At 38.4% G+C, this 25,703-nt stretch overlaps 1 protein-coding gene and 1 pseudogene across 2 annotated transcripts in view; one reads left to right on the forward strand and one right to left on the reverse strand.

Moving 5' to 3' along the window:
• Window positions 1–16,899, reverse strand: LOC114679663 (uncharacterized; annotated as a pseudogene). Its single transcript, XR_013395412.1, has 3 exons — window positions 16,869–16,899; window positions 946–1,373; window positions 1–902 (listed from the first exon to the last, which is right to left on the reverse strand). The product of XR_013395412.1 is annotated as an uncharacterized LOC114679663 (transcript).
• The window catches only part of CFAP161 (cilia and flagella associated protein 161), a 14,565-nt gene continuing 5,741 nt past the window's right edge, over window positions 16,880–25,703 (forward strand). Inside the window, exons 1-4 of the mRNA NM_001194464.2 lie at window positions 16,880–17,031; window positions 17,923–18,012; window positions 18,513–18,745; window positions 20,045–20,129. Coding sequence (NP_001181393.2) covers window positions 16,963–17,031; window positions 17,923–18,012; window positions 18,513–18,745; window positions 20,045–20,129 — 477 coding nt within the window. The 5' untranslated portion in view covers window positions 16,880–16,962. The remainder of the gene's footprint in view (window positions 17,032–17,922; window positions 18,013–18,512; window positions 18,746–20,044; window positions 20,130–25,703) is intronic.

The following is a 25,703-nucleotide window of genomic DNA, read 5'->3' on the forward strand; positions in this document are numbered from 1 at the left end:
TTTCAAAGCTTTTTTGTTGTACAAAAAGTAAAAATGCTGTCACAATCTCGGTGTAATTGGTAGCCACAGATGGTTGACTCACCAATCACAGCTATCCATGCTACAGCAAGAATCTTACACAAAAAGCTAACAACGCTTACAATTTTGTTGGGGTGAAGTCCCTAAACTCGGTGGTAGATTACCAAGAGGGACTAAATGGAGGAAGGCAGAATGTCACAGAACCTATTCTTTGGCTCTTTGGGTGGGTGGATGTCCTGGGGTTTGTATCACAGCTACTTTTTTTTTTTTTTTTTTTTTTTTAAACAGCTACCAAATCCATGAGTAGTCCAAACAATACTGAACAGTTCTGTTTCTGCCGGTGGTCTGGGGTCTTAACCATCTTCTTCATCATCTGTTTCTATCTTCCTCTTTCCTCTTTTCACATTTTCCACTTTCTTCCTCCTCTTCATCCTCATCCATCTTCATCTTCATCAAGTCCAAATTCTTCTTCCTCCTCACTGACTTCATCTTTGTCATCATCCCCTTCTACATCTTCTTCATCTTCCTCTTCATCCAACTCCTCTTCTTCACCATCCTCATCCTCCTCGTCTTTCTCATCTTCTCCTTTTTAGCCATTGTAACTTTTTCAAAGGTTCCAAGGTGCTGATATCTTTCAGTTTATTTCCACTTAAGTTTAGATGTGTGAGATTTGGAAGTTTTTCTGCAAACATATTCAGACCTCCAAAGATTCTATTTTCACTGAGTACAAACTTTTTCAATTTAGGCAGCTTGGGGAGATTTGAAATTGAAATCAAGCCTACATTTATTAAACGGAGGAACTCTAAGTTCACAAATTCAGCTGTTAAGCTCTCAATTTTCCAGTCATTTGATTTGCAGTTGTCCAAGACATGTTCTCCAACCCTCTTTAAACACTCTTACCTCTCATTTGAAAAACGTCGAGCACACCAGGTAAACCCTGATGGACGAATTCCCACAAGTTCGCGACTTGTTAACCACAGCCACCTGAGGGCACGAAACCCGGCTGCTCGCGGGACTGGAAGCGGGGTGCGGGGGCCACGCGGGCCCGCCCTCAGCGGGAAAGCCACTCACCCGCGGGGGCGTCCGCCCGCAGCGCCATCTGGCCCGGCGCAGGTCCATGAGGGATTTCCGGCTGCGGGCAGTCGCGCTAAACCCCGGGAGACCAAAGGGGCGCTTCTTCCAGGCCGGACCAGCGCACACGCAGCCGCGCCTCACGAGGGCAGCACCGGGCTGCACTAGTGAGGCCAGAGGCTGCAGGACCCGCGAGCGGAGCCTAGCTGAGGTCCGCCCCAAATCCCCAAGAGAGAATGTATTTTTATTGAACTTATGTGAATAAAAATACTCATGAATAATTTCTGAATTTTGGAAGAATCAAGTAGGGAGAAGAAGCCGTTGCTTCTATTTTTGTATGCGTTACCAAATTGTTATAAACTATAGATAGCTTATGAGATAAAATTTCCTGAAATCTGGAAAACATTTAAGTAAAGAACCAATAAGGTTTTAAGTAAGAGTCGTAAGAACATTATTTTTATCAATTGCTTAGTTTCATGATTTTGTTTTGTTTTGCTTGATGTTAATTAGCAGTTTTATGAACCCACTGGTTTTTTAATTAGGGCTCTGGAAATTTTGATTGAGTCCGTTGATCTTTTTTTTTTTTTTTTTTTTTTGAGACGGAGTCTCGCTCTGCCGCCCAGGCTGGAGTGCAGTGGCCGGATCTCAGCTCACTGCAAGCTCCGCCTCCCGGGTTCACGCCATTCTCCTGCCTCAGCCTCCTGAGTAGTTGGGACTACAGGCGCCCGCCACCGCGCCCGGCTAGTTTTTTGTATTTTTTAGTAGAGACGGGGTTTCACCGGGTTAGCCAGGATGGTCTCGATCTCCTGACCTCGTGATACGCCCGTCTCGGCCTCCCAAAGTGCTGGGATTACAGGCTTGAGCCACCGCGCCCGGCCGAGTCCGTTGATCTTAAAGTTATCAGATATCTGTGTTCAAGAGCGCTTGTTAGAGCGTTTTCCATGAAAAGCAATTTTAGACTATAGCTGATTGCAATACTTTTAAAGAAGAATTCACAACAGTAATTACAGATGACAAAAACTTAGAATAGCCATGATTAAAATCTGATGAAAGCTCTCAGTTGACAAAGAAATTTATTTATTTATACTACTGCAGTATTTTACGATAACAACCAGAATCATGATTGACAGTGTCACATCAGGACTTTTATAAATTTTTTATAATCTTTTATAAATTTTATATAATCCTTAGAATACTCACTTTAATAAGATAGCCACACAAATACAGCTTTAGAAAACCTTCAACATAGCAATAAAATTATGGCTTTTGATAAATTAACAGATTTTAATAACATTAAATAATTTTTGAAACTTTATATTAATAGCATACCTCTAATTGTAACTGAAAGAAGATCCAGCATCACTTACCATTTGGCAATGCCTCCCATACAATTTACCTAAGTCTAATCATTTAGTATCTCTGCAAGATAGAGAGACATTTTTTGAGGCTCTCTGGAGGCCCACCCAGAAAATCCCAGTTAATTTTAGGTCAAAAAGAGATAATTTAGAATATTGATTCTGGGGAAAACTGCCAAAGATATTAAAAGGTTCAAAACAGTTGATCAAAAGAGAATCACAGGCCCCAGCCCCCATGGTGGTTCATGCTTGTAATCCCAATATTTTGGGAGGTCAATGCAGGAGGCCAGAAGTTCAACACCAGCCTGGGCAGCATAGCAAAATCCTGTCTTTACAAAAAATTTTAACAAATAAAAATAATTTTAAAAAACAGAATCACCAGTCACTATAAAATAAGTTATTCATTATTCAGAGTGATAAAAGACTCAAAAGCAGCACAGAAAGTTGCATGGATATTAAAATCTTAACCTCTTTAAGGCCCAGTTTTCCTAAATAATCAAAACTTAATAAAGACAATGGAGGTATTATCTTCATATAATGTAAAATATATATATATATATTTTAAGGCCAATTACCAAAAAGATAAAGAAAAATCTCCTGTAGTGTGATTGCTCCTCCTTAGGTGAAGCCCATTTAGATAACCTGGAACTCAAATTAATCAGACACATGAAGGGTATATCCCAGATTATGACTGTATGCTATTTATAGAGGAATGTAAACAAGAGAACTAGTACCTTGACCAGGAGAATTCTTGGCTCTTAGTAATAGCATGACAAGTTTCCTGGTTTCATGGAACAATTCAGACACATCAAGAAAAGCCAAGAGTATGGAATCAAATTATATTGGAGGAAAACATTGCTTTTCTAGACCTCCAACATAAAATGTCAGCATCAGGTCATAACAACGGAGTTAAAACTGAAGAAAATGTTACAGCAGTTGGCCAGGCCCAGTGTTTCCCACCTGTAATCCTGGAATTCTGGAACACTGAGGTCAGAGGATCACTTGAGGCCAGGAGTTCAAGACCAGCTCTGGCAACATAGTAAGACCTTGTCTCCACACACACACACAAGTTACAGCAGTTGACAAAAAGGTTGAAGGAGAGAGTTATCACCAGAGCCAAGCAAAATGATACACCTTTTCAAGGGAAGAAAGAGCAGAAGGCAATGATGTATGTCCTACAAATCATATGTGGTGAGGTATAGCAAAAGTTGAACTTCTAACATACAAGTCTGAGAAGTTTCAAAAAGGAAAATTTTACCTCAAGAAATGAAGTTACCATTCTGAATAAAAAACACAGCATTTTCTAACCTGAAACTAGATAAACTAATTAGATATCTGGATGAAATAGAAACTGTCTGTAGTTTAGAAGATGGCTATTAAATAAATGGGTTTCAGAATTAAAAATCAAAACCTTTTGCAATTCTACTAAGAGCAAATCAATACTTTAAGAAAATCTTGTTTTTACACAGAGAACCATATTTTAACATTTTGGATTAATGCATTTTTAAGGTCCAATTTCAATCTTTAGAACTACTTTTAAATAATTCCCTTCCAATTATAGCCAATTTGATCATACAAACAATTCCTTCTATAAATTATTTTTGATGAAACTTACTGCAACCTACTCAGACCACTGATGACATACTTGGGCTTTCTGCATTTTCCTATACTTCCTCTATCTTAAATAATGAATTACTTTACTGTAGGACAAAATTTACCATGCAAGATTCTTTCTTATTTAAAATTATTCTCTTTTCTTTTTCATGTTTTTTACCAAAAACACATTTTCATGTTTATAACTTTTCTTTACATTTCTCTCTCCTACTTGCTGGTTCCATTTTATTTTATTTCTATTTCCTTCATAAATCCATATTTTAAAACAATCTTCAAATAACCTCTGAATTAGACAAAATTATTCTTTCTTTCTCAACAAAGAGCATATTTGCATACTGTTCTTATAATTTTTTTCATCAAAAACACATCTGACTTTTTTGGTATATTTTAAATACAAAGTTGAATATATTAATGTGAATTTTTAACTCTTAGCAACCTTAAATTTTTAGCAAGAGCCTGGGAAGCAAGAAATCTTGATTTGTCTGTTACATATCAGTATTTTAGAGATCAGAACTATTTTATAAGTTTTAGAAATATGTTTCCCCATAACATATTTTTTTAACTGTTATTTTAAGTTCAGGGGTACATGTGCAGGATATGCAGGTTTGTTACATAGGTAAACATGTATCATGGGGGTTTGTTGTACAGACTGTTTCATCACCCAGATATTAAGCCTAGTATCCATTAGTTATTCTTCCTGATCCTCTCCCTCCTCGCACCTTCCACCCTCTGAGAAGCGTGTGTTATTCCCCTCTATGTGTCCATGTGTTCTCATAATTTAGCCCCCACTTATAAGTGAGAACATGTGGTATTTGGTTTTCTGTTCCTGCATTAGTTTGCTAAGGATAATGGCCTCCAGCTCCACCCATGTCCCTGGAGAGGACATGATCTCATTCTTTTTATGGCTGCATAGTATTCCATTGTGTGTATTTACCAACTTTTCTTTATCCAGTCTATCACTGATGGGCACTTAGGTTGATTCCATGTCTTTGCTATTGTGAATAGTGCTGTAATGAACATACGTGTGCATGTGTCTTTATAATAGAATGATTTGTATTCCTTTGAGTGTACCCAGTAATGGGATTTCTGGGTCAAATAGTATTTCTGTCTTTAGGTCTTTGAGGAATGGCCACACTGCCTTCTACAATGGTTGAACTAATTTACACTCCCACCAACAGTATAAAAGCATTCCTTTTTCTCTACAACCTCACCAGCATCTGCTATTTTTTGACTTTTTAGTAATAACCATTCTGACTGGTATGAGATGGTATCTCATTGTGGTGTTGATTTGCATTTCTCTAATGGTCAGTGATGTTGATTTTTTTCTTTTCTTTCTTTCTTTCTTTCTTTTTTTTTTTTTTAAGATGGAATTTCACTCTTGTTGCCCAGGCTGGAGTGCAGTGGTGTGATCTCAGCTCACTGCAACCTCTGCCTGCCAGGTTCAAGCGATTCACCTGCCTTAGCCTCCCTTGTAGCTGGGATTACAGGCACACACCACCTTACCCAGCTATTTTTTGTATTTTTAATAGAGACAGAGTTTCACTACGTTGACCAGGCTGGTTTCAAACTCCTTACCTCAAGGGATCTGCCTGCCTCACCCTCCCAAAGTGCTGGGATTACAGGTATGAGCCACCAAGCCTGGACGATCATGATTTTTTTTTTTATATGATTGTTGGCCTGATGTATATCTTCTTTTGATAAGTGTCTGCTCATGTCTTTTGCACACTTTTTAATGGGGCTGCTTGTTTTTTCTTGTAAGTTCTCGATTAAGTTCCTTATAGATGCTGGATATTAGACCTTTCTTGGATACATAGTTTGCAGTTTTTTTCCCATTCCATAGGTTGTCTGTTTACTCTATTGATAGTTTCTTTTGCTGTGCAGAGCTTTTTAGTTTAATTAGATCCCATTTGTCAATTTTTACTTTTGTTGCAATTGCTTTTGGCATCTTCATCATGAAATCTTTGCCCATGCCAATGTCCTGAATGATATTACCTCATTTTTCTTCTAGGATTTTTATAGTTTTGGGTTTTACATTTAAGTCTTTAATCCATCTTAATTTTTGTATGTGATGTGAGGAAGGGGTCCAGTTTCAATCTTCCACATATGGCTAGCCAGTTAGTTATCCCAGCATCATTTATTAAATGGGCACCCCCCATTGCTTGTTTTTGTCAGGTTTGTTGAAGATCAGATAGTTGTAGGTGTGTGGTCTTATTTCTGGGTTCTCTATTCTGTTCCATTGGTCCATGTGTCTGTTTTTGTACCAGTATCATGCTGTTTTAGTCACTGTAGCCTTGTAGTATAGTTTGAAGTTGGGTAGTGTGATGCCTCCAACTTTGTTCTTTTTGCCTAGGATTGCCTTGGTTATTTGGGCTCTTTTTTGGTTTCATATGAATTTTAAAATAGTTTTTTTCTAGTTCTATGAAGAATGTCAATGGTAGTTTAATGGGAATAACATTGAATCTATAAGCTACTTTAGGCAGTATGGCCATTTTGATGACATTGATTCTTCCTACCCATGAGCATAGAATGTTTTTCCATTTGTTGTGTCATCTCTGATTTTTTGAGCAGTGGTTTGTAGTTCTCCTTGTAGAGATCCTTCACTTCCCTTGTTAGCTGTGTTCCTAAGTATTTTATTCTTTTTGTGACAATTGTGAATGGAATTGTCTTCTTGATTCGGCTCTCAGATTGACTGTTGTTGGTATATAGGATTGCTAGCAATTTTTGCACATTGATTTTGTATCCTGAGACTTTGTTGAAGTTGATTATAAGCTTAAGAGGGTTTTGGGCTGAGACGATGGGGTTTTCTAGATGTAGGATCATGTCATCTACAAACAGGGATAGTTTGACTTTCTTTATTCCTATTTGAATGCCTTTTATTTCTTTCTCTTGCCTGATTGCCCTGGCCAGAACTTCCAATACTATGTTGAACAGCAGTGGTGAGAGAGGACATCCTTGTCTTGTGCCAGTTTTAAAAGGGAATGCTTCCAGTATTCCCCATTCAGTATGATATTGGCTGTGGGTTTGTCATATATGGCTCTTACTATTTTGGGGTATGTTCCTTCAATACCAGGGATATTGAATTTTATTGAAAGCTTTTTCTGCATCTATTGAGATAATCATGTGGTTTTTGTCGTTAGTTCTGTTTGTGTGATGAATCACACTTATTGATTTGCATATGTTAAACCAACCTTACATCCTGGGGATGAAGCCTACTTTATCATGGTAGATAAGACTTTTGATGTGCTGCTGGATTCAGTTTGTCAGTATTTTGTTGAGGATTTTTGCATTGATGTTTACCAAGGATACTGGCATGAAGTTTCCTTTTTTTTGTTTTATTTCTGCCAGGTTTTGGTATCAGGATGATGCTGGTCTCATAGAATGAGTTAGAGATGAGTCCCTCCTTTTTAATTTTTTGGAATAGTTTCAGTATAGTACCAGCTCTTCTTTGTACCTCTGGTGGAAGTTAGCTGTGAATCCAGCTGCTCCTGGGCTTTTTTTGGTTCAAAGGCTAATTACTGCCTCAATTTCAGAACTCGTTATTGGTGTATTCAGAGATTCAATTTCTTCCTGGTTGAGTCTTGGGAGGGTGTATATGTCTAGGAATTTATCCATTTCTTCCAGATTTTCTAGTTTATGTGCATAGAGGTGTTTATAATATTCTCTGATGGTTGTTTGTATTTCTGTGGGGTCAGTGGTAGTATTCCCCTTATCATTTCTGATTGTGCATAACATAATTTTTATTGTATATTAATAGACTCATATACTTTAGTCTTTCTATAAAACTTAAGAAGCCAAGAACAAGCTTATATTTATGTTCGGCAATGTGTTTCAGTTAAAATTTTTTTTTATTTGGAAATGGCCCAGGCATAGATACCAGAGTATCTATTATTTAATTTAACATAACATAACTTTAAGGTTTCCAATTACAGAAAAAGTTTATTTAAAAGAAAAGTAAAAAAGAAGAAAACCATAAAGGGTTCATTTATAAGCATTTATTTGATTTACATTTACTTGATTTTTTATAAAGTTTACCTAGACTACTTGTGAGAACTGAAAAGTAGACAAAGCCCATCACCATTTCAAGTTATTTCCCTATTAATCATTTTAATAGCCTGTGTTAGGTATTTCAGTAAAAATCTTAAAGTTAAATATGTGGATATTTTGCTGGTAAATATTCAGCAAAATGTATCAGAATATTCACCTGTTTTCATTAAACTGACAATATTAAAGTCTTATTTGTCAAAAAATTACACAAACAGATAATTCTGTTTTAGGCTAGATTTATAGTTTCATAACCATTGTGTCAAACCCAGATTCCTTAAAATATCTAGAAGAGACAATATAAAACTGACCAGTAAACTTAAGCAAAAATGCATACTGACAATTTTGAAGACATTTTTATTTTTATTTTATCAGTAACTTAAAAACCAGTTTATTTACTAAAGATCTACTTTAGTCATGTGAACTAAAAGGTATCTGGGTTAATGGCTATATACATATTATATTTTATATGAGTACTCATTTATTCTTAGAGGATTTCTGGCCAACGACATCAGATTTTACTATGTAAGTACAGAATACAACATTATAAATGTACATATCCATAACACATCTAAACATACACACGCTCAAATAAAAATCTTATAGCTTTCATTTTAGTATTTTAGTCATGAGCTAGTATGACCACTCACTGTTTTGTTGTTTGTTTTTTTGTTTTGTTTTTTTAATTAATTAATTAATTATTTTTGAAATAGAGTTTCGCTCTGTTGCCCAGGCTGGCGTGCAGTGCACAATCTCGGCTCACTGCAACCTCCGTCTCCCAGGTTCAAGTGATTCTCCTGCCTCAGCCTCTGGAGTAGCTGGGATTACAGACGCGCACCACCACGCCCAGCTAAGTTTTGTATTTTTAGTAGAGCTGGGGTTTCACCATATTGGCAAGCTGGTCTCAAACTCCCGACCTCAGGTGATCCACCCAGCTCGGCCTCCCAAAGTGCTGGGATTACAGGTGTGAGCCACTGTGCCTGGCCAACTCACTGATGTATAAAAGAAAGTTAGATCCAAATTATATTTCTAACAAAATTGAGATTTGTTCACATTACTAAACTTTATTTGCCCTGATAGGTAATCGAATGAAGGCTGAAGATCGAAATTTTGGGTAAAACAGTTTCCATGTCAGTTTGATTGTGAAAAACTTCCTTCATCTTATTTTTTTTAGCTTCAAGTGAGTTCAAGGTTAAAATTTCAATATTTACATTTTATCTAGGATTGGCTGAATTGTATAAGAAAAATAAAATCTCCAGGTAGCCTCGAACGAGTAACAAATCTATTTGCTGATCTGGTTTACTTCATTAACAAATGTGGACAGGGAAGAATTTAAGCAGTTTATTTTTCTCTTTTTCTCAGCTTTTTCCTTTTGGCCTCGGTGTAGCCAAAAAGTAAAATTTTTATGCTGGACAGATATACCTTATGTTACTGCTCTGAGCTCAAGATTTTGACTTGTTTGATCTGAGAGCCTAATTTTTAGAAATATTTATCTATTTTTTTTACTTTAGATTATTAATTTGTGAGTTAAGTATTTTATCATTGCACACAATTGTTAGGCAAACCTATTTTATATTTCTAAAATATATCAGGGTTGTTGGTTACCATGGAACTTATTGAAATTTGCAAAACCATTGATTTGAAAGTTCTTAAAGACTTTTAAAAATCTTTGCTTGAATGCCATAAGTGGTTTTATCTTAACACCAGTGGAAAAGTCAACAAATTCAAAGTAGGTAGAAAAAAATAGAGAGAGAACATGTTAAGACTCTCCATTTTAACTCTATAGTTGCAAGTTTTTTGAATAAAGACCGTTTGAACTCTGAATTTTCCTTGATGGAATTTGCCTATCAGTTTGAAAATGTACACAAGAACAGGCCATAATATATAGCTGGCTGGAGTCCCAGAAAACCTGGCATGCCTTAATGTTTGTGAATCCTATTCTGTTTCTTATTAATCTCTCAAGAGCGAGGAAAATCCAAAAATCGTGTCAGAGAACATCAGGAATTTAGACCAGTGTTTTAGATGATGGTGATTGCCCTGTGGCTTTTAATTAGTTGTCCTGCACCCACCATCCAGAGTGTTTATTTTTATTCTCAGAAGATTTTCAGAAACAAGTAAGGGGAAAAGTCAAAAAAAAAAAAAAAAACCCAGATAAGAATGTTCACAAACATTTTAACCTAGGTGTACAGATCACACAAAATATTAAACTGGGTATGCAAGCTAGACCAAAAGCAAATTCACCAGAAGATATGCCTCAGAGACAGAATGTAAATTCTGTGGAAACCAAGAGTACTCAATCTGGAAAAAAACATTTGTCTTTATACCAGAAAGGACATATCAGAAAAGACAAAAAGTCTTTTTTCATCCCAATAATGATGTATGTTTTTTTTTTTTTTTTTTAAATTAAGGTGGCCTTATCTAAACCAGATCCCAAATAATATTTAAAAAGCCTCTACCAAAAGAAGAGAGACTCAACCTGAGAGAAAACTCACCAGGGCAGAAAAGGTGAGCAATGGAAGCAGAGAACTCAAAGGGCTGAAGTGAGTACCACACACTGGTTCCAAGAATCACTGATTCTTCCCAAGCGTGATCTTTTTCAGATCCCACTTTTGACACCATATATGTCACCCTAAATAACAAATGGAAAGAGGCTCTCTAAAAGAAAAGACACTTACTTGGGGATAGAGCATTGCAATGGGACTATGCATGCCATAGTAAACTATGTGTGTATTCAGGGAGGTAAAGAAAGATAAAGGTTTTTAAAGGAAAAGATTAGGACTACATAGTTGTTTTTAAATAATTTTTGTTGGTTACAAAGATCAATAACAAGGTGATACAATCCAAGGTTGTATAGACAATTGTTGGGTAGATGACCTTGTAGAAGTGTTTTTTGTATAAGGTGGTAATGACCTTTGTGTAAGGCTGTGGTTTTTGTAGAATCTTTTCGTTATCAAGCATAGGAGTGTGAGAACCTTCTCTTTATGGCCTTTCCCAGCTCTATTTATCAGAATTCTCTTACCATTAGTGACTCTGTTTTAATTCTGACAATTTTCATACATGAAAAATTTCTCTGTAGCATGTGATGATGTTTGATAGCATTTCACCCGCAGTAGAACTTCTTCCGAAATTGGAGTCAATCCTCTCAAATCCTGCTGCTGCCTTGTCAAATAAGTTTATGTAGTAGTCTAAATCCTTTGTTGTCATTTCAGCAACGTTCATAGTATCTTCACCAGGAGTAGATTTCACCTCCAGAAACTACTTTACTTGTTCATCCATAAGCAGCAACTCCTCCTCAAGACTGCAGCAACTCTGTCACATCTTCAGGCTCCATTTTTAATTCTAGTTTTCTTGTTATGTACGTGACATCTGCAATTATCTCCTCCATTAAAATATTGAACCCCTCAAAGTCATCCACAAGGATTGAAATCAGTTTCTTCCAGACTCTCATTAATGTTGATATTTCGAACTCCTCCCATGAATCACAAATGTTCTTAATGGCATCTAGAATGGCAAATCCTTTTCAGAAAGTTTTCAATTTACTTCACCCAGATTTGTCAGAGAAATCACTATCTTTGGCAGCTATGGCCTTAAAAATGTATTTCTTGGCTGGGTGTGATGGCTTATGCCTATAATCTCAGCACTTTGGCAGGAGAATGGCTTGAACCTGGGAGGCAGAGGTTGCAGTGAGCCAAGATCACACCACTGCACTCCAGCCTGGACAACAGAGTGGGACTCTGTCTCAAAAATAAATAAATAAATAATTCTTAACTAATAAGACTTGAAAGTTGAAATTACTTCTTGATCCATGGGCTGAAGAATGGATATTTATGTTAGCAATCATGAAAACAATATTAATCTCCTTGTACCTCTCCATCAGAGCTCTTGGGTGACTAGGTGCATTGTCAATAAACAGTAATATTTGAAATAAATCTTTTTTTTCCTAAGCAGTAGGTCTCAACAGTGGGCTTAAAATAGTCAGTGAACAAAGCTGCAAACAGATGTGCTGTCATCCAGGCTTTCTTGTTCCAGTTGTGGAGCACAGGAAAAGCAGATTTAGCATAATTCTTAAGGGACCTAGTGTATTATTCTGTTTTCATGCTGCTGATAAGACATACCTGAGACTGGGTGATTTATAAAGAAAAAGAGGTTAATGGACTCAAAGTTCCACATGGCTGGGGGGGTCCTCACAATCATGGTGGAAGGTGAAAGGCACATCTCACATGGTGGCAGACAAGAGAGAAAAGAGCTAAATTAAAGGGGAAACCTCTTAAAAAAACCATCAGATCTCGTGAGACTTATTCACTACCATGAGAACAGTATGGGGAAAACCACCCCCATGATTCAAATATCTGCCACTGGGTCCCTCCCACAACATGTGGGAATTATGGGAGCTACAGTTTGAGATGAGATTTGGGTGGGGATACAGCCAAACCATATCACCTAGGATTTTCAGAACAGTAAATGAGCATGGGCTGCATTAGCCACTAACAAGATAATCATTCCGTTCTCTGAAGCTTTGAAGACAGGCATTAACTTTTTTCTCTATGAGAGTCCTAGATGACATCTTCTAATGTAAGGCTTTTTTTGCCTACATTGAAACTCTGTTTTTTACTGCAGCCACCTTCATCAATGATGTTAGCCAGATCCTCTGGATAGCTTGCTTCAGCTTTTACATCAGCACTTGATGCTTCACTTTGCAGTTTTATGTTATGAAGATGGCTTTTTCCTTAAACCTTCTTTCCTTGAACCAACATTGGCTAGCTTCAAACTTTTCTGCTGTAGCTTCTTCACTTCTCTCAGTCTTTATAGACTTGAAAAGCATTAGAGCCTTGTTCTGGATTAGGCTTTGGTTCAAGGGAATGTGGTGGCTGGTCTGACCTTTTATCTAGACCACTAAAACTTTTTTATATCAGCAACCGGCTGTTTTACTTTCTTATCATTTGTGTGTTCACCAGAGTAGCACTTTTAATTTCCTTCAAGAACTTCTCCTTTGCATTCACAACTTAGCTAACTGCTTTATGCAAGAAGCCCAGCTTTCAGCCTATCTTGGCTTTCGACATGTTTTCCTTACTCAGTTTAATCATATCAAGCTTTTAATTTAAGAGACAGACATGGTTCACGCCTGTAATCCTAGCACTTTGGGAGACTGAGGCAGGTGGATCATGAGGTCAGGAGAGCGAGACCATCCTGGCTAACAAGGTGAAACCCCGTCTCTACTAAAAATACAAAAATTAGCTGAATGTGGTGGCCTATGCCTGTAGTCCCAGCTACTTGGGAGGCTCAGGCAGGAGAATCGCTTGACCCTGGGAGGCAGAGGTTGCAGTGAGCCAAGATCGTGCCACCGCACTCCAGCCTGGACGACAGAGTGAGACTCCATCTCAAAAAAAAAAAAAAAAAAAAAGAAGACAGACATTTGGCTCTTCCTTTCACTTGAACACTTAGTGGCCATTGTAGGGTTATTAATTGTCCTAATTTATGTATTGTTGTGTCTCAGGGACTGGGAAGGCCTGAGGAGAGGGAGAGAGATGGGGACATGGCTGGTAGGTGGAGCAGTCAGCACACATAACATTTATTAATTAGATTTGCTATCTTATATGGCCATGGTTCATGGTACCCCAAACAACTACAATGGCAACATCAAAGATCACTGATCCCAGATCACCATTATAGATATAATAAAATGTTTGAAAGATCTTGAGCATTACCAGAATGTGACACAGAGACACGAAGAGAGCACATGCTGTTGGAAAAATGGCTCCAACAGACTTGCTTGATATGGCTTGCCAAAAACCTTCAATTTGTAAAAAAAAAATCAGTATCTGCAAAGTGCAGTAAAGTGAATTGCAATCAAATGATGTATGCCTGTATCTAAAATGTCTAGTTTTCAACAAAAAAAATTATGAGACCTGCAAAGAAACAGAAAAATGTGACCCACATAAACTGCCTTTGACAGAGCCCAAATGTTGGACTTAGCAGACAAAGACTTCAAAGCAGCCATTATAAATATGTTTAAAAAAACTAAGGAATACCATGATTAAATAATTAAAGGAAGATATGATGATAGTGTTTCATTATGAAGCATAAAATATCAATAGAGAGAAATTATAAAATATAACCAAGTATAAATTCTGTAGTTGAAAAGTACCATAACCAAAATAAAAAATTCACTAGTGGAATACAGCAGTAAGTTTGAGCCGGCAAAACAAAAATTTACAAACTTGAAGATAAATCAATAGAAATTATGCCATCTGAAGAACAGAGAGAAAAAAATGAAGAAAAACAAATAGCATCTCGGAGGAGTGTAGAGTATCAGTAAGTGCATTAGTATACACGTGATGGGAGTTTCATAAAGACATCAGAGAGACAAAGGATCAGAAAAAATATTCCAAACAATAAGGTCTGAAAATTCCCCAAATTTGATGAAAAGAGCATTAATTTACATATTCAGGCAGCTCAAGCAGGATAAAAGAAAAGAGATCAATATCCAAATATATCTAGTTAAAATGTTAAAAGACAAAGGCAAAAAAAAAAATTGAAAGCAGCAAGAGTATGTGTAAGGGAAGCAAAATAAGATTAATAGCTGATTTCTCATCAGAAATAATGGAGGCCATGGTTGGGCACGGTGCCTCATGCCTGTAATCCCAGCACTTTGGAAGGCTGAGGAGGGCCAATCGCTTGAGGTCAGGAGTTCAAGACCAGCATGACCAACCTGGTAAAACTCCATCTCTACTAAAAATACAAAAATTACCTGAGCATGGTGTCACATGCCTGTAGTCCCAGCTACTCGGGAGGCTGAGGCATGAGAATCACTTGAACCCGGGAGGCAGATGTTGCAGTGAGCCGAGATTGTGCCACTGCACTCTAGCCTGGTTTATAGAGTGAGACTCTGTCTTGGAAGAAAAAGAAATAATGGATTCCAGAGGTAGTAGGATGGCATATTTAAAATATTGAAAGAAAGAAAGAAACACTATCAACCAAGAATCATATATCTAGAAAAAGCATCTTACAAAAATTAAGGTAAGCAAAAACCAAGAGAATGTATTGCTAGCAGACCTGATTTATAAGAAATATCAAAGGAAGTTATTCAGGTTGAAAACAACACCAAGCAGTAATTTGTATTCACAGAAAAATACCAAAGAGCACCAATAAAGATATTTCTTCTCCTAAGTGATTTAAAGCAATTGTATAAAACACTATGTATAATTGTATTGTTGGGTCTATTATGTATAGAAATGTAATATACTTGTCAAAAATAGCATTAAGGAAGTAGGTGGGAGCAAAGCTGTATCACTGTAAGGACTTACTGAATGACCCAATCATTAGAACCTTGTTAAAAAATGTAGAGTCTAGAGCGGCCTTGTTTTATTCTGGATTTTATGGGGAATATGAAAATACTTAAAAGGAAAAACAAACAAACATGACTGTGGAGTCAGAAAGTTTGGATTGAGTCCTTTCTTCGAGCAACTTTTAGCAGTTTGAATTTAGACTGCTAGCTTCTTTGAGTCTATTTCTGAATTTATCAAATGCAGTTAGTGGTATACTATCTGATCTAACTGCTTTGTCCTATGTGTCCTTCAGAAGTATTCTCGAATGTGGTGATGTATTGACAAAGCTAGTGGATTCACCAATATGGGGAATGCACCTATTTTTATTCTACACTTCAGCCTGCCAGTTCAAATCCTTCCCAGTTCAGCTCCAAAGCAGCCCCTCTCCCACCACTCAAAGGCCATCCAATTCCCATTCTCACAGTTCCTCAAGGCAGAAAGGATCCTTCAACTCCATGGCCCTTCATCAGTATATATATATTTATTGGAGATGGAGTCTCACTATGTTGCCCCGGCTGGTCTAGAACTCCTGGGCTCCAGTGATTCTCCTGCCTCGGCTTCCCAAAGTGCTGGATTATAGGCTTGAACCACCACGCCAGCCCATCAGCACATCTTTAATTGCACTTTTCACAGTTTTCCTGAAGTAATTAGTTTTCATGAATTATCTTTTTTTTTTTTAGACTGGGTTTGCTGAAGGGAGCGAAGTCTTCCATTTCAGTCATGTCTTACTAGACCCTAAATACAGGTAAATTACTGAATGCATTCAATCAGCATCAAGCCTCCGGTAGTCCTACGGTAACTAGTATCCCTCCCCTCCCCATAAAATAATATTTTGTTTTAATAATGCTGGCTACAGCAGAGTCTGGTTTTTCTTAAGAGTTCGTGCAAATCACAGGCTCGTCCTTTCACTTTGAGACCCAGGGAGGGAGGGAGGGAGAATGCTGTCAAGTCCGCAAAAATATGGACAACCTCAGAAACCTATCAACAGAAATATACTAACAGGGCCTTACTTTTAAGGCCTTGAAATTTTTAATTCTCCCTTCTTCTTTCTATGCGATTTTGGTTTCCAAAAGTCTACATTGAACAGGTATTATTAGGGCGAAATTGCTGTTGCTGCTGCTGCTGCTGCTGATTACAAACAATAGGCTGCAAGCAAGCTGTGTTTCCATTTAAAAGCTCTTGTTTGCTGCCTCGACAAGCAAGGGGTACTGGATAGCACTTTTCGGTTAGATTCTAATAAAAAGAAAGAAAGTTTTAAATTTCTCTCTCCAAGCACTTTGTCAGCCAGGGTTTTCCCTCTTGCCTGCCCTGCAGTTAAGGAAATCTAAGAGGTGGAAGGTGGGGCGGGCTGGAGGGCCACAGACAGCCGCTGACCCAGACGCCCCCTCTCCCGCCCCGGGGCGAGGCTGCGCGCTGTCACTTATTGGTCAGTAGGGTCCCGGACCTTGACCAATCGCCTCGGACCGGGTCGTCATGGCGACGGGCCACGCTAACACCTGGTGGCGGAGGGAGGCCCACTTGCTGAAAGGCAAGGCGCGATGGCGCAGAACTTGTATGGTCCGGGAGTCCGGATAGGCAACTGGAACGAGGACGTCTACCTGGAGGAGGTACGCAGGGTGTGGCCGGGCGCGGACCCGCAGCTCAGGAACTCCCAGACCCTCCTCTAAGTTCAGTCCCCTGCTTTGAGCGCCTCAAGCCTCCTCTCTCACCCAGCATACAGTGAATACCTCTAAAATCCCCGCCCCTCCGCCCCTCCCCCTCACCCAATCTCTAAACTCCCTAGGAATCCTACCTGCCCAACAAATCCAGGTCTCACTGACCTCTACTCCGAGCACCCTGACTTTTCTTTCTGCGGGTCCCTTGGCCTCCCAAAGTCGGGCACCTTGACTCTTAAGCCCCTGGCCTGTGTCTCCCGCTTAGCCTAGAGTCCCACTAAGTCCCCCGTATTCCTTACAGTCTGACAGCCTCAGGCTGTGGGCCAGGTGAGAACACAGGCTCTAGGCAGAAATAATATCCCTCCCCACTCCAACCCTGCCACACTTGCCCTCTTGAATGACCCTGAGTGTTCCTTTTACTGACATTGTACTCTCTGCCTTATATTCCCCCAAGGTGGTCTTAACAAGGCTCTGAGCCATTCGTGTATGGGTCAGGTTGGGGAGGGGTGGACTTTCTAGTGTCAGTCATCATACAGTCGAGGGAAACCTCAGCAGGGAAGACATGGCCTCCAAATGTCACTCAAGATGGTATCTGGCTGGAGTAATTACTGGTGATGTTTCTTTTTCTTTGTTTTGCCTTTCTCATTTTTCTAAACATTCTATAATGTAGTAAAAATATTAAAGTAATGCTAAAAATGTTCCATCATTCCCATTATGCTCACATTCCTTTTTTTTGTCCTCAAATTTTGAGTTTTCAACTTGGAAGAGCTTCTGACCTAAAAGTTGTTAATACTAACATCTGTATTATTCAGGGCTACTGTTGTTGATTTTCTCTTTAACTAGGAGCTTATGAAAGACTTCTTAGAGAAGAGAGACAAGGGGAAACTTCTCATACAGAGACGTAGAAGACTAAAACAGAATCTTTTGAGACCGGTAACTTTAAATTCAAACATTGTTTTCAAATTCTGTGTGAGTATATGTAAAGAAAAAAATTTCATAACCGAGTTACCATTTGGAAAATAACAGTTTTTAAAAACAAATTTTGCAATGTTTAAATTCTTCTAAGATCTTAGAAACATAAAGGAAGTCTGCCCTAAATCATGTTTACCTGCATTTTACAAATAAAGAAATAAATGAGTTAATATATAAATAAGTAAAATGCCCTTTAGTTGGTAATCGACAACTTTTTCAATGAATGTTGAATTTCTAGAATAATGAGGAAATCCATGTGATTTTCACCAGCTTCATTTGGCTTCATTTGGGATTACTGGGAGCTTTGCCTTGGCAAAGGCAAAGGGAAAGGAAGAAGGAACTAAGGTTCAAGTGAAATCCTGAATGAAATGGGTACTAGTCTGAGAAGGAAGAAAATTGCCTTGGCCGTGACTGTTGAGGAATTGCATGGTTTATGTAATAAACTACTATTAAAATTGTAGATGCAACTTTCCATGACTGAAGATGGTTATGTTCATTACGGTGACAAGGTGATGCTTGTGAATCCTGATGATCCTGACACAGAAGCTGATGTGTTTCTGGGTGGGGACCTGAGCCTGTGTATGACTCCAGATGAAATTCAGTCCCATCTGAGAGATGAATTAGAGGTACCCTGTGGCCTGAGCGCAGTTCAAGCCAAGACCCCAATTGGCAGAAACACTTTTATCATTTTGAGGTAAAGAGACTTTAATTTGCAGTTCATTTTCATCATAAATATGTTTCACTTGCAGCTTAAAGATTCCTAGGTATTGGAGCCGCTGAGTGGAGGGAAAGGTTTTGTTAACATTTTCCGTGATTTTCATCTTGCTTTGCTTACTTTGAGAGTTATTGTTAAGGGAACTTTACAATCCCTTTTTATCTTAGACAGCAGGATAATTGTGTTCAATTCAAAATGCTTAAATCATGAGTATTGGATCCAGGGAATTAAATTCATATTCTGCCTGGAAGCAAAGTGGCTTTTCCCTACAACGTTTTGGAACTCTTTGAGCTCATTTGAGTGTTTTCATTGTTCTTAATATGGCTACGTTATTTTTTACAATAAAAATGTATAGTTTAATACAAGGTGGCACTAGATGGGATTTGCTCTTTTAAAGTTAACTGTCCATTAAAAATGTACTTGAAGAGATTTTGAAAATGAACAATTAAATCCTTAGGGAAGAAATAGATATATGATCACAATGAAAAACTATTACTAATTCATATAACAGCAATGTAAGCATTGCAAGAATATATAGACCCGGACCAGGTGCAGTGGCTCCTGCCTATAATCCCAACACTTTGGGAAGTCAAGGTGGGCAGATCACCTGAGGTCAAGAGTTCGAGACCAGACTGGCCAACATGTCGAAACCCCATCTCTACGAAAAATACAAAAATGAGCTGGGCATGGTGGCAGGCTCCTGTAATTCTAGCTACTTGTGTCAGTGAAGCATAAGAATCACTTGAACCTGGGAGGTGGAGGTTGCAGTGAGCCAAGATTGCACCACCAAACACCAGCCTGGGGGAAAAAAAGAATATATAGACAGTTCTTCAAGCTCTAATTTAGATTTCTTTTGAATACATATGTTAAGACAACTAAAAATGGATCACAACCTCTGTTTCCTGAAGGATTAAGAGGAAACTGTATTAAATGTCTACAAGTGTGTTACCTTGGTTCTCTCTGAAGATGTCAAAGCACTTGACCAGAATTCCTTAGTATACATTAGCAAGACATGGTTAGTTTACTCTAACCAGAGGCTCACAAAGTGGGGATGCTTTGTGTTCTAGCTATGGTGCAGGGTAGGGAGTAGGGTGCTAGCTGGATTTTGAGACCAAAAGAAAACACCTTTTATTTAATTATTTAATTCAGTTACAGTATGTGAATATAAATTATCGAAAAAACTGATTATAAACAAAATTGCATGCATAAACATAGAGTCATAGAATGATTCTAATACAGAGAGTTTACATTTACATTATACTTATTGTCTGTGGACAGTGTACACGGAGATGCCACTGGTCAAGTCCTTAGATATGGGCAGGACTTTTGCCTGGGGATAACAGGAGGATTTGACAACAAAATGGTGAGTTATCACTTTGCATATCTACTTTGGATCAGTCCTTTCTGTTGCACCAAAATGGGACCATAACTATCTACTCAAGTGGACAGAGAACTCTAGAGACATGGGCTCCATCCCTGACTTCACTATGGTTTCAGCTTGCAGCTTTTCACAGGCAGTTTCGGGCCAAGCCAGTCTTTCCTTTTAACTTCCCAAATTACAAAAACTATACCCTTAAAAGCTAACGTGTAAGGGGGGAAAGCCATTTCACAATGCAGCTGGCAAAAAGCAAAAGTTTATATCACTTCCACCTGTAAATTAAATGATTGAATTCATTAATAGCCATCTGATACCTGTCAAATGTTGCCAATGCTAGCAAGGCATATTATCTGCCAACTTTTTTATTTAAACTTTTGATGATCAGACTTTTGCCTAGTATGGGAGTAAGGACAATTTGAGTTGCTTAAATTTGCATAAATCAGGGAGCCTTGAGGATTAGGAAGTATAATAGAACCAGATAGATTTGGGTTTGAACTTCAGATGTGTACCTATGGGATGGGAATTGGGGTAAGTTATTTAATGCCTTTTGAGCCTGTTTCTCATCTATAAGATGGTGAGTATTAGTCTACCTTACTACATGCCAGGCAGTGTTGTAAATGCTTCACATATTTTAACTCTCCTAATCCTCCAAACATGTCTTTGAGGTAGGGACTATTTTACCTTTAATTTACTGGTGGAAACACTGAGGCACTAAGAGGTTAAGTGATTTCTGACTCAAGTCACTCAGTTAGCAAGTAGCAGAGCTAGTACTATATCACATTTTTTATTGAATTAAAAATTCATTTACTATATAATGTAGCGTTATTAATATTATTATTTTTGATACCACTAAGAAAACACAATGCTGCCTGCTGGGTGCAGTGGCTCATGCCTGTAATCTCAGCACTTTGGGAGACCAAGGCAAGAGGATCATTCGAGGCCAGGAATTGTAGACCAGCCTTGGCAACATAGTGAGACCTCATCTCAACAAAAAATTTTAAAAACATTGGCCAGGTATGGTGGTGAGCTCCTGTAGTCCCAGACACTCATGAGGCTGAGGTGGGGGGATTGCTTAAGCCAGAAGGTAGAAACTGTAGAGTTTGCACCACTGTACCCCAGCCTGGGTGACAAAAAGAGACCCTGTGTCAAAACAAGAAAAAGTAGGAGGAGGAGGAGGAGGAAGATGAGGAGGAAGAGGAGGAGGAGAAAGAGGAAGAAAGAGGAAGAGGAAAAGAGGAAGAAGAAGAAGAAGAAGAAGAAGAGGAAGAAGAAGAAGAAGAAGAAGAAGAAGAAGAAGAAGAAGAAGAAGAAGAAGAAGAAGAAGAAGAAGAAGAAGAAGAAGAAGAAGGAGACCCTGTGTCAAGAAGAAGAAGAAGAAGAAGAAGAAGAAGAAGAAGAAGAAGAAGAAGAAGAAGAAGAAGAAGAAGAAGAAGAAGAAGAGTAGGAGGAGGAGGAGGAGGAGGAAGAAGAAGAAGAAGAAACAATGCTACCAATTAAGCTTTGACACCCCACAGATGGTAAGTTGCAGCCTGATAAGTATTGACTTATTGAAAAAAGGGAGTAAATTACCATTTATTAACCAGAGATTAGCACCATTAACATTTTGGCTTATTTTTACTTTCCTATGTATTTTGTTAAAACTTAGATAAATATACAGATAGGTTATTCTTTCTAAAATAGCATTTTTAAAGCTTTTTAAAATGACAAATGCATTTAATGAGAGCATAATATATAATTGTGTGGCAGTATCATTATTTACCTAGCCTTTCTTCTACTTTTGGGCAGTTGGATTTGGTCCAATATTTCTGTCTTATATGTAAAATTCCAGTGTGCATTTGTGTATAAATGCTTAAAGCTTCCCCTCTCAAACTTCAAGTTAGGAATTCTACATTTAGGATAGATTTTTGGGCAAAGAATTACTAAGTCAAAGAATATGAACACATTTAAAAGTATTGATACATATAAAGAGTTCTTTTTGTAATGGGCTGTACCAATTTGCACTCTCAGCAACAATAAGAATGATCATCTACTGCTTCACTGATTGTATTAAATATCATAATTTAAAACTTTGCTAATTTGAAAAGCAAACAAAATGAAAAGAAAAAATGATATGTAAAGGTTGTACTACTTGTAATTTCTCCTGTATTTTAAGTTTGTTCTCTTTCCCTTATCTCTTCCTTTCTCTCTTGCTTCTTTTTTCTTTCTCCCTCCCTCTCCTCTCTCCTGCAAATCATTCGTTTTTTGCCTTTGTGTTGATTTGGGTTTATATACCATTGATTACTAAATTTTGTCATATGTGTTGCTAAGATTTCCATTTGCTGCTTGGCTTTTAAGTTATAGTTGTTCTAATATTATATTTTTGAGTAAAATGTATCAGTGTTTTTCTCTGTAATTCCTTCCATTGCTTTTAAGTTTTAAAGACTGCTTTAGAGATCAGATAAAAATAAAAACTTGAATTAGCTTCTAGATGTTTGCAATTTGACTTTTGCTTACATTTATTATTTAATCAACTTGGGATTTATTTTGATAAAGGGTTTTATGTGAATATCTCATTTTGTCCCAGATTACTGATCAATTATATCCATTATCTCTTGAATGATTATTCCTTTCTCTACAGATGCATGACATTTCCCTTAGCATACATTAAATTACTGTATATACTACCCTCTCCTTCTGAGCTTTCTATTTGGATCCATTAAACTCTAGTTGTCTATTTCTTTCTTTCTTTTTTTTTTTTTTGAGACAGGATCTCACTCTCTCACTTAGGCTGGAGTAGTGTCACGAACATGGTTCACTGCAGCTTCCACCTCCCAGGCTCAAGCAATTCTCCTGCCTCAGCCTCCCGAGTAGCTGGGACCACAGGTGCACACCATTATACCTGGCTAAGTTTTTAAAATACATGATTTATTTATTTATTTATTTATTTATTTATTTATTTTAGAGACGGAGTTTTGCCATCTCTGCAATAACAGATATTATTGGCCATGGTCTTGAACTCGAGTTCCAGTGATCCTCCTGCCTCCACCTCCCAAAGTGCTGGGATTACAGGCGTGAGCCACTGCACCCAGCCCACTTGTCTATTTTTATTCTAGGACTATAGTGTCTTAATTATTAGAGCTTTATGATAGGGCTCATAGCCCTGTGACCTTGACAGCTCATAGGGCTAGTTGCCTCTCATTACACTTCTTTGTCTGAATTATGTTAGGAATTAGTTTCTCAGTTAAATGTAATGTTTATTTTTTCCAAGTCCCTCTGCCACTGTGGGGAAAAGATTACTTGGTATTATATTTTGATTGGCATTGTAAAATGAAGTAAATTCACATATTTAGTAACTTTGTCATATTTATTCTTCTGGGATGTCTCTCCATTTATTCTCTCAGCAAAATTTTCTATCACCCAAGTAAGATTTTGTGTTTTCCTTTACATGGATTTGACAACGATTTTGTTAAGGGGTTTTCCTTGGTACCTTGTATTTTCAGATGCTATTGTGGAGAGGTCCTTTTGATAGAGTAAGGATAGAACATTTTATAGAATAAAGGATAATTTATCTTATAAAAATATAAGAAGGCTATTGATTTTTATATTCACCTTTGATGAAATAATTTACTCTTATTAATTCTATAGTTTTTTCAGTTGATTCTTTTATGTTTTCTAGGTAGACAGTCATTTAATCTTCAAATGATGACAATTTTCTCTCTTCTCCAATTCTTATACCCCAAATTTTGGTTTCTTGTCTTTGAATTAGCAAACCCTTCTGGGCATTCATAGAAGCATTGGTGAAAGAGTGGCCCTTCTGGGTTAGCTCCTGATTTTATTATTGTGTTACTTTAGGTGAACAAAGGAGTTTGTGATGTGAGACAGATATTATTTGCCTTTTTTTTTTTTTTAAGTTGGAGTCTCACTCTGTCGCCTAGGCTGGAGAGCAGTGGTGCAATCTCGGCTCACTGCAGCATCTGCCTTCAGGGTTCAAGCAATTCTCATGCCTCAGCTTCCTGCGTAGCTGGGATTATAGGCGCCTGCTACCACACCTGGCTAAGTTTTCTATTTTTAGTAGAGACAGGGTTTCACCATGTTGGCCAGACTGTCTTGAACTCCTGACCTCAAGTGATCCTCCTGCCTCAGCCTCCCAAAATGCTGAGATTACAGGCATGAGCCACTGTGCCTGACCTTATTTGCCTTTTTAAGTTCTGGTTTTCTTGTTGCTCTGAAAGGCACCATCATCCAGGGCCAATGGCGAATCTACTTTAGGCTCATCTCCCTTCCCCACCCACGTCCAGCTGATTACCAGGTCTCTTCCTCCATTCCTAGGCACTGTTCTCCCTTCATACTGCACTTTGGCCTGTTTCTTATGCCCAGTGCAGCCCCTCAGCAGCCCAGGTCCCACTGTTTTGCCCTTTTAGTCTATCCTGACTTCAGACCATACTAGACAGGGTGCTGCCAGGTTGACCTTTTTTTTTTAAATTTAAATTTAAATTTTTAAAATTTATTATTATTATTTTTCATTTTTCAGGTTGATCTTTTACAAGCACAGGTCTGGTCACCGCCCATCCTCACTGGAGTCAGCAGTGGCTCCCCATTGCCCTTTGAATGAAATTCTGGCTGTTTGCTGTGGCATCTGAGGCCCTCTGTAATACATCCTCACCCTCTCTGTGCTCACCCGCTCTGGCTTTCCAGCTTCCTCCTCAGAGCCTCTTTTGATCCCCCAGGAAAGTACTATACTCCTACCTCTGCCTCCCCCAGCTCATTGCAAATCTGCTGGACCTCCCTAACCAGAAAGGTACATGCAGGTGCTTCCCATTTCTGTGCTCAATCACCTCTTCTGCTAGGTGGAGAACCTATGAGGATAGTAACTCACCTCTGCCTTGCCCACAGTGCCTTACAGCACAGCCTTGCATGGGAAAGGTGCTTATTGGAAACCCATCAAAATATGCAGAAACTACTGCCACATTCAGGGTGGGGCTTAACCAGTGAAGAACTAGCAAAGAACTAAGATTTTGGACTTTTCAGCAGGATGGGGGTAGTTTCTTGGCAAGGTTACAGGCAGCCAGATAGCCAACATAAATTTCCAGCATGGACATCAATTCCAGAGGGGTGTGGGTCACCTTGGAGGCTCACAAATGAATATCAACTGTGAGGATATTGATTTGAAGAATAATTCATTTCATGTGATGAGTTTAATGCACCATCATTTATATTAAATAAAATATTAGTCCATGGCTGGGCATGGTCGTTCACACCTATAAACCGAGCACTTTGGGAGGCCAAGGTAGGAGGATTGCTTGAGACCAAGAGTTCAAGACCAGCTCGGGAAACAGTGGGATCCTATCTCTACAAAAAATAAAAAAAATTAGCTTGGCATGGCGATGTGCACCTGTAGTCCCAGCTACTCGGGAGGCTGAGGTGGGAGGATTGCTTGAGCCCAGGAGTTGGAGGCTGCAGTGAACCGTGATTGCCGCTGTGCTCCCACCTGGGCAACAGAATGAGACCCTGTCTCAAAACAAAAACAAAACAAAACAAAACAAAAAGCCCCATTGATCCAGTTCCTATATCCTGAAGGGT

This window comes from Macaca mulatta, chromosome 7 (genome assembly GCF_049350105.2).
Source record: "Macaca mulatta isolate MMU2019108-1 chromosome 7, T2T-MMU8v2.0, whole genome shotgun sequence".
Classification (NCBI taxonomy): Eukaryota; Metazoa; Chordata; class Mammalia; order Primates; family Cercopithecidae; genus Macaca; species Macaca mulatta.